This window comes from Talpa europaea, assembly GCF_964194135.1.
Source record: "Talpa europaea genome assembly, chromosome: 9".
Taxonomy (NCBI): domain Eukaryota; kingdom Metazoa; phylum Chordata; class Mammalia; order Eulipotyphla; family Talpidae; genus Talpa; species Talpa europaea.
This window is the reverse complement of record NC_140076.1, coordinates 96,119,030-96,135,124: the sequence shown is the minus strand read 5'-3', so window position 1 is coordinate 96,135,124 and position 16,095 is coordinate 96,119,030. Positions and strand designations below refer to the sequence as shown.

Below are 16,095 nucleotides of genomic sequence, written 5' to 3'. Positions count from 1 at the left end.
ATTAATCACTGACTTTTGAGGTAAGTTGCAAAACTGAAAATGTTAGGTTAGTCTTCTCAATTAGGATTTGTAGAAGAGCTGCCCAAATAATGCCCTTGAGTATTTTGTTTTTGTTGGAGGGGGGGGGAAGACTTAGGTATAATAGTAGTGCTAAAAAAATAGTGCTCAAAATGTTGCCTTAGATTTATTTTGGGAATTTTCTACACATTTGAGGATTAATGTCATAGAGGTTTAAAACAAGTTTTAGTATAGAAATAACATTTTTCATAAATTACTGAAGATTAACAAGAATATGGAATAAAGGAACTTTGAAAGCTGTTAGAGACATGTTGGAAGCACTTTATTTAATAATCAGAAACAGAAACAATAATAAAATTCCAACTTTGATTTCAATCATTGCCTTCAGCAACTTCATTTGCTTGATTTTTCTTGAAATTTTTAAGTGAACCATTTTTGTTTCTATTAAAATTGATTGAAAATTGATTGAAAATAAACCCATTATTCATTCTATAAATTTATTATTCATTCTGCAAATCGTCTTGAGTAGTTCATCTTTAATAAACCAAGCTCTGTTCTGTGAGTGGAGAAAACTCGGTTAGCTAACAGACATGGTCTTGATTTCCTTGAGATATAATCTAGATAGGAAGATACAAATCATCCATTCAAACTTTGATAAATGCAATGATGAAAAGTATAAGATGCTATCTATATATACAACATCAAATAGGAGATTCTGCTCTAGTTTGTTGGTGGTTTTGGGTTGGATTGGTCAAGGAAGGTGTCTTTGAAGAATTAGATTTTGAACTGAATCAGAATGAATAAATGAAGGGGGAGGGTCGTCCAGCAAGTGGGACTGCTTATAGACAGGACCTGAGTCTAACAATCTTTTTCATTATGAGTATGAAACCAATTTGGTGGGTTGCAACCATCATTGTAAAAAATGAAGTGGGATAACATAGGAAACATCTGAGTTCAACACTTGGCTTGTTGGTCAGAATCTGTTTTAAGTTTTAATGCATTCCTGTACACACCTAATATACATATAGTAGCTCAGACAAGAGCGGATGATAATAGTTCACTTAGTGTGATAGTAGAGACAAGTGGTTGAAGAGCTGTGGATTAGGAAGAAGGAAAACCAGTGGAGTCCAGTGAGCTTTAGGAAAGAGTAAATGATAAGGTAATATATCTTATGTATCATCCAGAAATGAATATCTCAAAAGCTTTCTACTGTAAATTTTATAGATATTAGTAGCTCTACCATTTTGAAACTATCCAAACATTTGAGACAAAGTATTTGAAAAATGTTGTAGTGATAGTGCTTGAACTAATTTAATTCCTCCAGTCATTTCCTTTTTGATTTCAAGAGATACAAGCAAAATTAGGATTATTACATCTGGAAAGATTAAAGATGAGGGTACAGAAGAAACAGATTAAGATTTTCTTGAGTTCCACCTATAAGCCAGGACCTGGTGTTTTAACATATGACATTGGTAAAGTTTGTCTTCCCCTTTAAACCTCCTACAAGCCTGTTTGCAGATTGTACAGGTCACATGTTTAGTTAAGTATTTAGCCAGGCTCCACATCTAAGTCTTTCTCATCCCCAAACGTGGTGTTTTTACTATATCATCCTGAAATACCAAAAATTTATTTCAATAATCATACATTTATTTGTCCAATCAAGGTATGTCAGATTAGTAGACAATCTTAGAACTTGTTTTTAACAAAGTTAAAAACTTGACAACTCATCAGTATGTGTTTGTACACATGCATGTGTTGCTGAGAATTAATTGTAATTGAACTTCTTTTATGTGCTGGACACTTCCATACTATTATCTCATTTAATACTGACAATAACTCCATGAGATAGGTATCGTCAAGATGTTACCCTTATTTTATAAAGGAGCATGCCAAGGAAGAGACGATTGCCACCTTGTCAGATCATACATAGTACGTGGTGGGAGGGAGTTCGAAAGCAGATCTTTTTTTCAGAGCTCATATTTCATCTTTATTTTTGATGTTGTTATCACTGAGGGAGAATATGTCCTTCTACAAAGTGACATTTCAGAACAACTTTTACTTACTATTAAAAAATCTCTGCTAGTTAAGAGAACATTAGTAAGAATGTGGATTTTGGCAACAAGGCAGATACCGGGTTAAGTGTGAGTCCATCATTTATCAGCTGAGAGTTTAGACAAGTTATTTAACCTTTAAACTTCAGTTTCCTCACTGTGACATAAAGAGAATGATAGTTTGCACATCATAGAGTTATCAAGGTTACTGACACTTAATAAATGGAAGCTGCTTGTTGTTTTTAATGGAATGTTGGGGTGGGCTCTGGGCTATTTGTGAAAAAGCTATTATGTTTCCCCTTGTTGATGTAGTATTTGTGTTTCTTTCTTCTTTTTTTTTTTTTCTTGCCCCCTTAAGGATTTCAGTTTATCTGACTGCTATATGAAAGGATGATTGCTCACAAACAGAAAAAGACAAAGAAAAAACGTGTTTGGGCATCAGGCCAGTTCTCTACTGATGTTACAACTTCTGAAATGGGGCTCAAATCCATAAGTTCCAACTCCATTTTTGATCCGGATTACATCAAGGAGTTGGTGAATGATATCAGGAAGTTCTCCCATATGTTACTATATTTGAAAGAAGCTATTCTTTCAGGTTTGTCATTTCTTTTCTCTTAGTATTTTTACTGGGTAGTTTGTAAAATTTTAAATGCCATCCTAGCTATAGATAAGTGTGTGCACAGTGGTAGGAACAGGGTATCCTGCTTTAGTTATTTCATGATTTTTTTCCCCTCAAATGTTTGATGTTTACAGTGTAAATAAACATTATAATCAGATACAGTACCATACATAAAAGAAACTTTGGTAAATGTGAACGAACAAAAATTACAAACAATTGGAAATTAGTCCTTGATTCTTTGTAGTTAGGCCCATTTGACAGAGGAAAAACTTAGATCATTGGAGTTTTTACATTCTGTTCCTGATAACCAGTGCATTTATTAGTCTTTAATAAGCAGAGTAATGTTTATAATTTACATTGTTACTTCTACCTAGATTCTGTTTTCTGTGTTGTTTCTAAAACATAATCTAAAATTACTGCATTTGAGTGAATTTTTCTCAAAAATCAGACTCTGTTCTGCTGTTCTATAAACTCTTAAGTTAAGGGATAAGCATCTCTTCCCTGTCTAGTTAGAAATGGATAATGGAATGCAAGGCTTGAGTCTCCTAAAATAAAGGGTTATATCTGCACTCCTTGATTAGTTAAGTCTTTCAACTTTTAGTGCCTCTTGTGTATCCAAATTTGATGGCAATGATAATTATGAAGTTACAGCTCCTATTATTTTGAGAGTAAGTAGCAGTTCATTTCCATGTGCCTAATGATATGATTGCTATGGAAAATGAAGATTCCTAGTGTGTATGAGACCTCTTGAGGTTTCAGAGACATAAAATTTCAATAAATATTTTGTACGTGTGTAAGTTAAATATTCAGTTTCTGATATACTTCTGAAAAACAAATTAAACCACATCTCGTACTTTTACTGAATACTGTTTTTTGAAGAGTTTATTTTCTAAGGTGACTGTAATTATCAGGTTGAAATGCAAAAAGTAACTATACTTGATGTATAGCCTCAATTTCAGTTTTTAAATTTTTCTTAAAATGACAATCACATGACAGTCATGTTGCCTACATTCTGTTCATTTTAATAACTTGATTTTAAGGTCTAATTATGGATGATTAATAATAATAAAATTATCCTGTTATTGTGGAGAGATATTTTATTTATTTATTTAAAAATATTTGTTTATTTATTTATACAAACACTGGGTACAGTCAGAAGCACGGGAGGGTGAGAGAATTCACCAGAGCCAGAGCAGGGAACAGAACAGGCAGACTGATGAAATACACTGCTGAGGGGAGCAGTGGATGTGGCATGAGAGGTCTGCGTGCCATGTGGGACCCTCACCGGTTGCTGGGGATCCATCCGGCGCTGCAGAGGCTGCGGGCAGCTTTGCAGCCCAGCACTCAACCGCTGTGCCACAAGGGGAGGCCCTGGAAAGATATTTTAAATACACTAAGTATTATACTGCTAACAGATTTCTTACTAAAATAACAGACATGCCACTTGTTTAAAGAAGCATAGCTTTTTAATAAAGACTTGTTCTTAATTAGGATAATTGTTTTAAATTTGTCTTTTAATTTAATTACAGTAAAACTTATTCTTTTTGATGTATAGTTAATTAACTGGATTAATTTTTCAAGTGAACTTTAAATAACCAACTAATTTAGGGCAAAATCTTATTTTAATGTATTAAAATAAAGTTTTCATTAATATTAATATTTTTTGTTAGGATTTCTGTTTTTGTTTGCCCTTGGAGGTTTATATTACTTAAAATCATCTCGTATATTTATCCTTTATTTCACAGATTAAAAATGATGGTAATTTAAAACAAGTCATTTTTTTATCACCACTGTTTTACTGAGTTTTAATTTCTTAAATAATTCAGAGATTAGGAAGGAAATGGTAATTGAGAAAAGACAGAAGTGGTAGTAAGTATAAGACAGCAAATGGAGATACACCTTGAGATAAAAGGATGCATATGGAAATATGTTTTTAACTGAAACTTAGTATTAAAAATATTTTAATAAAATCAGTACTTCAGGTTTTCAGTAGTTGTATCACTAATAATAAAAATGCTTGCTACTTATGACTAGTAAATTAATTTTAAAATACAAAAATATTTGTATGATAAACTTTTATTAGTAAACAGTGACCAGAGAATTTTTTTATTTACCTTTTGATTGATTTTATTTATTTTTTTAAAGATTATTTATTTATGCATATAAGAACTGGGGTACAGGCCAGAGGTGCAGGGCATGAGAGGATTCACCAGAGACAGAGTGGGGAACAAAACAGGCAGATGGACTGAAATACACTGCTGAGGGGAGCTGCAGGTGAGATAAGAGAGGTCTGCTGCATCATGTGGGTCTCTCCCTAGCCAGCCATGTATCCAGCTGGTGCTGCAGAGGCTGCAGATAGCTTCACAGTGCTGTACTTAACCCCTTGCACCACCAAGGAGGCCCTTTGATTGATTTTAATTTTCTTTGTTCTTCAGTCAGAATTATGTATGTAGGGGGCCTCCCCTGGTGGCGCAGCGGTTGAGCCCTGGGCTGTGGGGCTGCCTGCAGCCTCTGCAGCACTGGTTCATTCCGGCCGCCAGCAAGGGTCCCACATGGCACGCAAACCTCTCCTGCTGCATCTGCTGCTCCCCTCAGCAGTATACTTAATCAGTCTGCCTGTTCTGCTCTCCGCTCTGGGTCTGGTGAATTCTCTTACCCTCCCGCATTTCTGACTGTACCCAGTGCTTGTATAAATAAATGAATAAATCTTTAAAAAAAAAGTTAAAAAAAAAGTATGTATGTATTCCATCTCATAATAAATCTTGGATTTAACAAGTATTTAATATCTTTGGATCACTGTTATAAAGATTTGGAAATATACTCTGATATTGAAATACTCTGAGATTGATTTTTGTTTTTGTTTTTTCCCTTAAACAGGTAGTATTTACAAACATAAATCAGCTTCATTACAAAATGTGAGGGAGATGATCTATAATGACAGGCTTTATTTAATTTTGATCATAATTTTCAGGTTCTTAGGTTATCAGACTATTTCTTGTTAATGAAATTGTTGTTACAAGAATAATAATGAAATGCAATCTTCAAGAAACAGGTAAAAAGTTAAAAATTCTATTACCACTATTTAAAGTGGTATTTTTATGTATGTTCCTATAGACAGTTGTCATGCGTTTTTCCATCCAGGTTTTGAGAAATACCCTGGAACATATGTTCTTCTTTAGTACCACCATAATTGTAAACTGGCCAGACAGCAAAGATAAAAGTTTCTTGAATTTTTTTTCTTTTTGAGAGAGCCTTCTCTCAAAAATTTTGTCAGTGGCTTTGCCATTGTTTTGTCTTTTGCATCCTTAAGAGGAAGGATGCCGGCTTTTTGTATTACTGCCTTTTAAATTCACGTTAGTTGGTGATTGAAAAGCTAAAAGGCTACCTTTAAAGAATATAGAATGTATGTGTACAATTAGATCACCATTTGATGTAATCCAGGTACCCATCATGAGGCAATATGTGCAAAATCATTTGACTGTTGCTTCAGGTGTTCAATCATATTATTGAGGTTAGGCTTAGATTAATAGCTGTTGATTGTTTTATAGACATATTTTCCTTTCCTTGAACTAATTACAGAAATAATACATAATTGTTTAAGATGCTTTACATTTTATAAGGTAGTTTTACTTATAGACAATAATCACACAATCCCCACAGAAGCAAGTATTTCAGCCACATTTCACAGATGAGTTGTATGTGTAACTTAGATTATGTTATTTCATTAATCTTTTATTGCTGATAAAGTGTGACTTCATTTGGAACCCAGAGGTCATAAAGACAGAATGGTGTGTTCTTTCTGTGTTTTCCTAACTGCTTCACATTGCAGGCATTCAAAACACACTGCTTTGTTTTCATTAGCTAATTTTGTTTTCCATGGGGATTATGTCGACTTGCATGATTCAATATGGTAGCCCTCAGTGGGTATTTTAATTTAGTTAAATTGAAAATTTAGCTCATCAGTTGGGGTAGCCACATTTCAAGTCCTTATTTGCCATATGTGACTATTGGATACCATAATGGACAGTGAAGTTGCAAAGATTTCCATCATTGACCTTTCTTTCGGACAATGGTAATACAGACATTTGGCCTTTATCAGTCTTGAGAATATGGAAATGAATTCTTGAGCTGTAAGTATTTTTGATTTCTTAAAAAGAAACCTAGAAAAAGTTATCATTGAAGCAAATTTAAGAAAATTTAACCTAGAAATAGGTGGAATCCCTTTCCTTAAATTGCCTTTGGAGTGTGTAGTTTTCATGCCCTTCCTCAATTTGAACACCAGTTCATCTGTTTCCAGCCTGTTTATAATTTGGTTGAATTGATAGTGAGAGTGACAAAAAGAGCTCTGGGAAGAGAATCACACATATGATATAGGTTATAGGCCTGGTTCTCTACTGACTGGTTTGGATTATGGCATAAGTCAGTTAATAAATAGTTAAGAATGATGGGCCTCCCTTGGTGGCGCAGCGGTTGAGCACTGGATTGTGAGGCTGCCCACAGCCTCTGCAGCGCCAGTTTGATCCCCGGCCACCGGCGAGGGTCCCACAAAAAATAAAAAAAAAAGAATGAGGTGCATTCATCCGATACTGTTTGTCTTAACACTTCTGAGATTCAACATTTTATTGGATTTGGAGATTTTGCATTGTTCTGAATACTGAAAGTTCAAACCTAAAGAAGACATCTATTAAGTATTTGTTTTCAAATTATATAATGCATTTAGAGGACATTCATCTCCCACCAGTTTATAGGATTTCTTGAATGTGAGTTTTATGATAACTATTTTACGTGTGGTTTTGTGAAATTTCACAAGTGAGAATGTGAAGCTCATATGCAAAAGTTGATGAGGAACTGTTTATAGAAAATAAGTGCCTGCCAAAGAGTTCTATGTTCCTATCAGTTGACTCTAATATTTTGCTTTATAAATAAAAATGGAGAGCTTCATGTGGGACTTAGGACTGTGAAATACTTGCTGTGATAGGGTAAGAGATAGTTTGTTGATACTTTATCCACTTCATCCTGCTTCTAGGAGTAGGTTACTTTAGTTAGTAGCAAATGTGAAATTTTACATCTCTGTTCAGTATTGTTTAGATACATTATTAAAAATTGCATGGGCAAATTTTTTTTTTAAGATTTATTTATACATTTAAGAGCTGGGGTGTAGGCCAGAGGTGTGGGGAGAGGCGGGGATGTGAGAGGATTCACCAGAGACAGAGTGGGGAGCAGAACAGGTGGACTGACTGAAATACACTACTGAGGGAGCAGCAGGTGAGACAGGAGAGGTCTGCTGTGCCATGTGGGTCAGCTCCCTGACCGGGGATTGAACTCTTGCTGCAGTGGCTGCAGATAACTTCATAGTGCTGAGACTTACTCCCTTGTGCCACCAGGGAGGCCTTGTATCTTATTTTAATATGCTGGAGACACTCAATTATGCATATGTCCTCAGTGTTTAATTATGACACTGCAGAGTAATACCAATAGTAACGATCCTTAATTCCAGATAAGATTCATAAATGTTTTCTAGCTTATACAATAATCTTAAAGTGTGTCTTTGTGACATACCTCCCCATTCCCAGGTAGACTACCATGGAAGCTCGGAAGTAGGGAAGTTCAAAAGTGCAAGCATTTTTAATTGGGCTGGAGAGAATAGAGCAAATTAATTAATATTTGCTGGTACCCCATTTTGCAAAGTTTTCATTGCCATTATAAAATATAATTGCAGGAAAATCAGTTGTCACATTCTTCTTACACACAGCCTTTTGATTATAGAAAACCATTTTAAAGTGGATTTTAATAAAAATTACTGTTAGTATGGTAGGGCTTTGTTTTTCTGTTTTGTTTAAGTAGACGAGATATGAAGAAAAAGCTAATCTTTAGTGTCAAATAAAGTAGTTAGCTCTCTAAAAAAAAGCTTTCTAATTTAACAGTATATCATTTTTATTTTGTAAAAACATAAAAGTGATAGCTTCTGATGAATTCTATGTCCTAAATTTGACAGAACTATATTTAGAAGAGGTTATGTTAACTTTCCAAAGCAAATCTTATTGAAGAAAAGGAGTTAAAGTTTAGTAGCATTAAATAATGTTTTGTTTGTGAGAGGAAATTCTGTCTAAATTTTCATTTTTAATTGAAATCCTGTTTTATAGATTCACCCAATTTTTACCAGGCTATGTAAATTTAGTTCACTGAATGCTAATTTTATCATTGCTACCTGGCTGCAGGTTCTACAATGTGGTAGAAATTTTGAATTGTTACAAACATTAAGTTGCTAGTTTCACTACAGAATTGAGGCTGGGGGTGGGTAGGGAGTGGGAGAGGGGTTGTTTAGAGGAGGGGTTGAGATAAAGGGGGGAGGAGACCCCAAAAGTCTATGGTAAAAGCACTGTAGATGCTTTGGTGTGGTGTGGTAACATTCATCTGAAGAGGTATGAACCTATTCTCATAAATTACATACAATGTTGCAAAGCAGTATTACCTCAATAAAACAAAAAAAATAAAATGCTTCATTTGTAGTTTCAAAAAAAAAAAAAGAAATTGCTAGTCTCAGATATTTCCTTCTGCTGTTTTTAGGAAATAAACCTCTCTGGAAGAGATTTCTAATGGGTATCACAAAGGAGAAATTAATGTAAATGTTAATAGATTGTGACTTACTACCTAGGAGGTGCCAAGTGGATCTTTGTGGAATGAGGTATAGGTGTGAAGTGCACATGTGCCAGTTCTTAGGAAAGTGCTTTCCCTTTCTGCCCATGTCTATAAACGGTTTACATAGTTTAACACATTTATAGTAGTAACTGGTATATTTGATTGGAGTTAAAGCCTATTAAATCACAGATTGTAGAATACCCTCAGGTGGAATCCCCACTATGTGCCTTGCTAATTGTTTGTAGTCTTAGGCACGTTTATTTACCATCTCTGTGCCTCAGTTGCTACATCTGTTAAAAGGGGATTATAGAACCTACATCACTGGGAAGTGAAGATTAAATGAGTTCATATGTGTAAAACTCATAATAAATATTTTTAAATGTCAGCTATTATTATTTTACAATCCCCAAGTGACTGGGGTTTGTGAGTGAGTGTTCAGAATTCACTTTTATCCTGTAAATTCAGAATACACTACAGCAAAAAAAAAATAAATAAATGAAGTGAGTTTCCTAGAGATAAGTTTTGAAACTTTTTCCTTCTTGTTGTTTTCATTGTTTTTCCAGAGAGGCAAGCTGAATTAACAAGACATTTTAAAAATTGTCAGTTTTTTTTTTTTAATCAAGGAAAACACCATGATTTTTTCATTTATTTACTTAAGCATTTCCATGAAGTGTTTGCAATATAAACACTGTGGTATTGTGTTAATGCATGAGAACCAAAAAGTAGAGCTGGCTAATCTGTTTTCTCTTGATAAGAAGAATAAAACAGAAAAGAAATGGCACAAATGAGTGAAACATTAAATTAAAATCCGGCTTACCATATTACATGAAAGGTAGATAATCAAGCAAAGGTTTGCATACAGGAGTTTTACTGTTCTAGATTGCTAGTGTTAAGACTTTGGTTTGAACATTTATTCACATATATAATATTTTTGTGCAATATTAATTAAATTTCATTGCATTTACAATGTAGCAGCCATGATAAAATTTTTTGTCTTGTATGATTAAATTAAGTGCTTTAACTTGATAGGTATATAGCCTTCATTATGTTTTATTTCCAAGTTACTTATGAATTTAGATTTTAAGTATAAAATGAAACTGAAACAACTTTAATGTCTCTTTTATTAGCCAAGATAGTGTGGGATCTTGCTATAAGTACGTTTGTTATTGAACGCAATTCTGTGTGAGACAGTTTTCAAAGGTATATAGTTTGAACGGCTTACAGATTTATAATAATAATAGCAGCTGTTTTGTGTCTTTTAATTTATTTGATGTTCCTTATGAGGAAACTAGAATAAGTATTCTTATTTATTCCATTTTACTGATGGTGAATCTGAGATCAGAGAAGCTAAGCGTTTGTGTATGATCATTTCCAGGAAATGGGAGATCAAGCACTGGGAACTTTTAAAGTTTCTTGATTAAAATGTATTGTTTTCTGCCTACCAATCAGCCACATTTTCTGTATTGGGGAAGAACAGTTACTGCCTCTTTTGCTTTGTTGCCTGTGATACAAGGTTGAGGATATTTAGTAATAGTGTTGGAGTTACTTAAAACTTTAAGTTAAATTTCCAGTGAAAGAGGTTCTTTTGCTTCATAAAAATAATTTGATATAACTTTATTCTTTTATAAGGGAAATAGAACATTTGATAAAAATGGAACTTTTTTTTAACCACTAATGAAACACGATTAAAGTCTTGGTAATTTATAAAGCCCCACCTTAAATATTATCAGAATATACTGATATCCTAGCAGTTGATTCTTCTACTCAAAATAGAAGAAAGTTTATGAATCTTTGCAATTAACATTTCATTTATTTGTATTCATTTACTTTGATTTCTAGGCTTCAGAAGTATATTCAGTCACAGGACATGGGAATTGTTTGTGGGCTAACTTTAGGCTTTTCTGAGTTATTGCTTATCTGAATTTTTTACTAAAATAATTCAGTTACTGTTTTTCACTATTTTGATTTGGAACATCATCAGTATCACAAGGGTTTCCTTGTGGAAAAAAGATTTCAATTTGGTAAAATATTACTGAATATTTTCCTGCAATTTTTAAAGAAAAACTATAGCAGGGTTTCTCAGGATTCCTTATATTGTTAAAAATTATTGAGGATCCCAAAGAGTTTTTGTTTATGTTGCCATTTATTGTGTTAGAAATTGAAACTAAGAACATTGAAAACATTGAATAATTTTGAAATATACTTATTTCAACATATTTAATTTCTCTGACTGTGAAAATGCTAGAATTTATTACTTTGGCTTATTTAGGTATCAATGCCGTTAGAATTTTATAGTTCTTGCTTAAAATCCAAAGCAAACTTTGAATATTGATAATTAATTGTTGACACTCAAAAGTCAAACTCTTTTGGCCTGAGACCTCAAAATATGGGTCCCTAGGTATATTCATATTTGTAGATTATATTGTGAAAATATCAATAGGAATAGAAATGACTGACTTTCCCTTTCTCTTGTTTTCTAAGGCTAACAGTTTAGGTCTCAAAGAGAGTACAGTATAGTGCTTTATAGTACTAGATAATCATTTAACTTTGGTTTTGATAAGTAGGCAGAAGTATTACCATAAAATGCAGAACTGTGGAAAATGTAATTGTTAGTTCTTGCAACTATTAAAATTGTATTTTCCCCAGAAAGTTCTTCTATTTTGAAGTTACAGTTCCATTTCAGACCTAACTTCCGTTATTAACCTATTTCTACTGCTGCATAAATTAATTGTGAAAATAGTTACAAAACATATGGAAGGCTTACCATATTCACTCACTGTTGTGCTTTATGTGTTTTTTTTTTTTTAAGATTTATTTAAAAAAAAATAAACAGGCCAGAGATGGGGGGGGGACAGGGGGAGCGCTGAGAAGATTCACGAGAGACAGAGTGGGGAACAGAACAGGCAGATTGGCTGAAATACACTGCTGAGGGGAGCAGCGGGCAAGTCAGGAGAGATCTGCTGTGCCATGTGGGTAGCTCCCTGGCTAGAGATTGAACTTGTGCTATAGTGGCTGCAGATAGCTTCACAGGTTGCATCTTAACCCCTTGTGCCACCAGGGAGGCCTGTGCTTTATGTGTTTTAACTCATTTAATTCAACAATTCTATGAATTAGCTACCATTATCTCTCTGTTTTCTATTATCCTGGAGTTGGGATTCAGATTTTATTTTATTTTTTTTTATTTAAATAATAAATTTTATTTTTATATTCCCCCATACAACTGCACATGCCCCATTCTGACCCCAATCCCTCCCCTCCCGGCCCCCACCCCCCAAAAAGTGTCTCTGGTTCATAGTTATTTGTTGATTTTGATTTTCACTTTCTTATATTCATTTTCCTGATCCCTTCTTTAAGTTTTCTAGATTCCTGCTATGAGTGAGACCATCCGGTATTTTTCTTTTTCTTTTTGGCTTATTTCGCTGAGCATGATCCCTTCCAGCGCCATCCATGTTGCTGCAAATTGCATGTGTTTATCTTTTTTGAATGCTGAGTAATATTCCATGGTATATATGTACCACATCTTCTTGATCCAGTCATCTATTTTTGGGCATTTGGGCTGTTTCCAAAGCTTAGCTATTGTAAATAGTGCTGCTTATAAACATAGGGGTGCAGGTGTTCTTTGGAATTGATGTTTCTGTGTCCTTTGGGTAAATACCTAGGAGTGGAATTGCTGGATCATATGGAAGCTCTATGTTTTGTAGGTCCAGAAATCTCCACACAGCTCTCCATAGTGGTTGGAACAGTTTGCACTCCCACCAACAGTGCAGGAGAGTTCCTTTTTCTCCACAACTTCGCCAACATTTGTTGTTGCTAGTTTTTTTAATATGTGCCATTCTCACTGGTGTAAGATGGTATCTCATGGTAGTTTTGATTTGCATTTCCCTGATTACAAGTGATGTTGAACATTTTTTCATATGTCTGTTGGCCGTTTGCATTTCCTCTTCAGAGAAGTTTCTTTTTAGCTCTTCTGCCCATTTTTTGACTGGGTTATTTTCTTTGTTGTTGTTGAGTCTCATCAGCTCTTTGCAGATTTTTGTGATCAGTCCTTTATCATTAGTGTTGGGTGCAAAAATGTTCTCCCAGTCGGTGGGGTTTCTCTTTGTTTTTGTTATTGTCTCTTTTGCTGTGCAGAAGCTCTTTAATTTGATGTAGTCCCAGCTGTTTATCTTTGCCTTCACTATCACTGCTTTGGGTGATGTGTCTGTAAAGATGTCTTTGATATGCAAATCACGTAGTGTTTCACCTATATTTCCTTCTATGTATTTTATGGTTTCAGGTCTTATGTCTAGTTCTTTAATCCATTTTGAGTTGATTTTTGTGTATGGTGTGAGGTAGTGGTCAAGCTTCATTCTTTTGCATGTAGCAACCCAGTTTTCCCAGCACCATTTATTGAACAAACTTTCTTTGCTCCAATGCATAGTCTTTGCTCCTTTGTCAAAGATTAGTTGACCATAAATCTGTGGGTTTATTTCTGGATTTTCTATTCGATTCCATTGGTCTGTATATCTGTTCTTGTTCCAATACCATGCAGTTTTGATGATTATGGTTTTGTAGTATAGTTTGAAGTCTGGGAGTGTGATGCCTCCATTTCCTTCTTTTTTTTTCAGTAGAGCTTTGGCTATTCGGGGTTTTTGGTGATTCCATATGAATTTCATCAATAATTGTTCTATTTCTTTGAAGAATGACATTGAAATTTTGATTGGAATAGCATTGGGGATTCAGATTTTATAGTCTGATTCTAGATGCTTCACTTTTATTAAAAATTTTTTTTCACAATTATGTTTGTTTAGGTAAAGTTGTTTTATACTGTTGTATCTGCTTTGGGGGTTATAGAGTCAAACATCTACAAAGGTTCAAACATTTACAAACATCTGCTTTGTGGGTTATAGGTTCAAACATCTACGCCAGGCCCACCACCAATGTAGAGGCTATGCTTTTAACCAACCAGTAAACAATATTGCCTCAATTTAGTGAAACTGCCAAACTAATATCCACAATTATAAGACAAATTAAACAGATAGTGACTCTTTAAGATAATAACTTTATTAGGCAGATAGCTGTATACTCACATTAAAGTGAATCTTTTAATTATAAAACTAATATATGCTTATAGGAAAAATTCAAACTACATAAAATTCTTAAAATCGTGTACCCATTTGTATTTCATTTTTAAATAGACTATTTTAAAAGCAGTTTTAGATTTACAGAAAAATAGAGTCCAGAGTTCCCAGATACTCCTGTATCCAGTTTCCCCTATGGCTCCTTATATTAGTAAGATTGCAATTGTTAGAGTTGATGGACCAATGTTTTATAATAATGATACATTACATTATTTTATAATAATGATACATTATTATTCAGATTTCCATAAATTGGCCCTAATGTACTTTTTCTCTTCCAGGATCCTGTCACATTACATTTAATTGTCATGTCTTTGTGGGCCCTCCTTGGTTGCAACAGTTGCCCAGACTTGTTGCATTTTAAATAACCTTGACAATTTTAAGAAGTACTGGTCAAGCATTTTGTAGGATCTACTTTGATTAGAATTTGTCTGATTTTTTTTTCTCATTAGTCTGGGGTTATAGGCTGTTGGAAGGAAGATAACAGATGTAAAGTGCTGTTTTCATGTCACTTGAAGGGTGAACATGATTTATCACTGTTGATGTTGACCTGATCTGTATTAAGTAGAAGTTGGCAAGTTTCTCTCCTGTAAAATTAATCTTTTTAACCATCTTCCATTCATATTCCTTATATGGAGTCTCTACATATGCTTCACCTCCTTGAGGACAAAATATCGTATAAATTATTTGAAAATCCTATCTATAAGAAATGTATCTCTTTCCCCACTTACTGATTCATTCAGTCATTTACTTGTATCAGTATGAACTCATGAATATTTACTATGGGTTATGATCAAGTACTGCTTTATTTGTTGATCAGATTGTTCCGGTTTTGGCAATTGGCAGTTCTTTCATTTGGCTCCTATTCACCTATGGCATATCCTCTTCAGTGTTCTTTTTACTCTTTATGGAACTGCAGAATGTTCCTGGCTCATCTTATCTATTTCCTGCCACACTCTGAGATATAGCCGTTTGGCCAAGGAGCCTGACTTGTTTTATTGAAGAATGGTATTAGAAACCAAGATCAAGGTGCTGGGTATGCTTGTGGCTGCTGGTGTCATTTCTTTTAGTAGTCCCTCTTAGTGGACAGAGCAAAGAAATACATGTGCCTTCCTAACCTGTGTATGCACAGGTTATTTACAATTACTTAGAAATATTTGTTGTTTTTTTAAATAAATATTTCTGTATGTAGCCACCTATTAAGTTAAACAGGAATTCTTACTGAATTATCCAACTCTAATCCATCATCACAGGGATCATTACAGTTTCCTCCCTCTGCTTATTTGTAAGTTTCCATTCCAGTATTGAGATACCTGGCTTCCACCATCCACTACCAATTTACTCAACAGTTCTTTTCCAGTATAGAGGTACAGCAAAATTGAAATTGTTAACCTGAACCCTCATAAAGGACACTTTATCAACTTGGGTACAGTACTTTTGTGCATTTCCTTTGCCTTTAGTATTACAGATTTTCTTTATTTCCAAGGTTACTTATTCAACCAGCACCTATTTTCCTGTATTTCTTTTCCTATCATTAAATTTTGCTGGATGAGTCAGATTTTCTCTCACACTGTTCTCTTTGCTTTCATCACTACCTGAACTATTATTCTTTGCTTTTTCCTGGAATATATTTTGCCCTTATAGCTAT

General features: G+C 34.1%; 1 protein-coding gene across 3 annotated transcripts in view; it reads left to right on the top strand.

Moving 5' to 3' along the window:
* Positions 1-2,459: 2,459 nt before the first annotated feature.
* The window catches only part of ARHGAP29 (Rho GTPase activating protein 29), a gene marked incomplete at both ends in the record, with an annotated part of 50,217 nt that continues 36,581 nt past the window's right edge, over positions 2,460-16,095 (top strand). For 2 of the 3 annotated variants that reach the window (XM_084243089.1, XM_084243088.1), the window contains one exon: positions 2,460-2,664. In XM_084243089.1, coding sequence (XP_084099215.1) covers positions 2,460-2,664 — 205 coding nt within the window. Of the gene's footprint in view, positions 2,687-16,095 lie in introns of all 3 variants that reach the window. The other variant, XM_084243087.1, reaches the window with a different exon arrangement.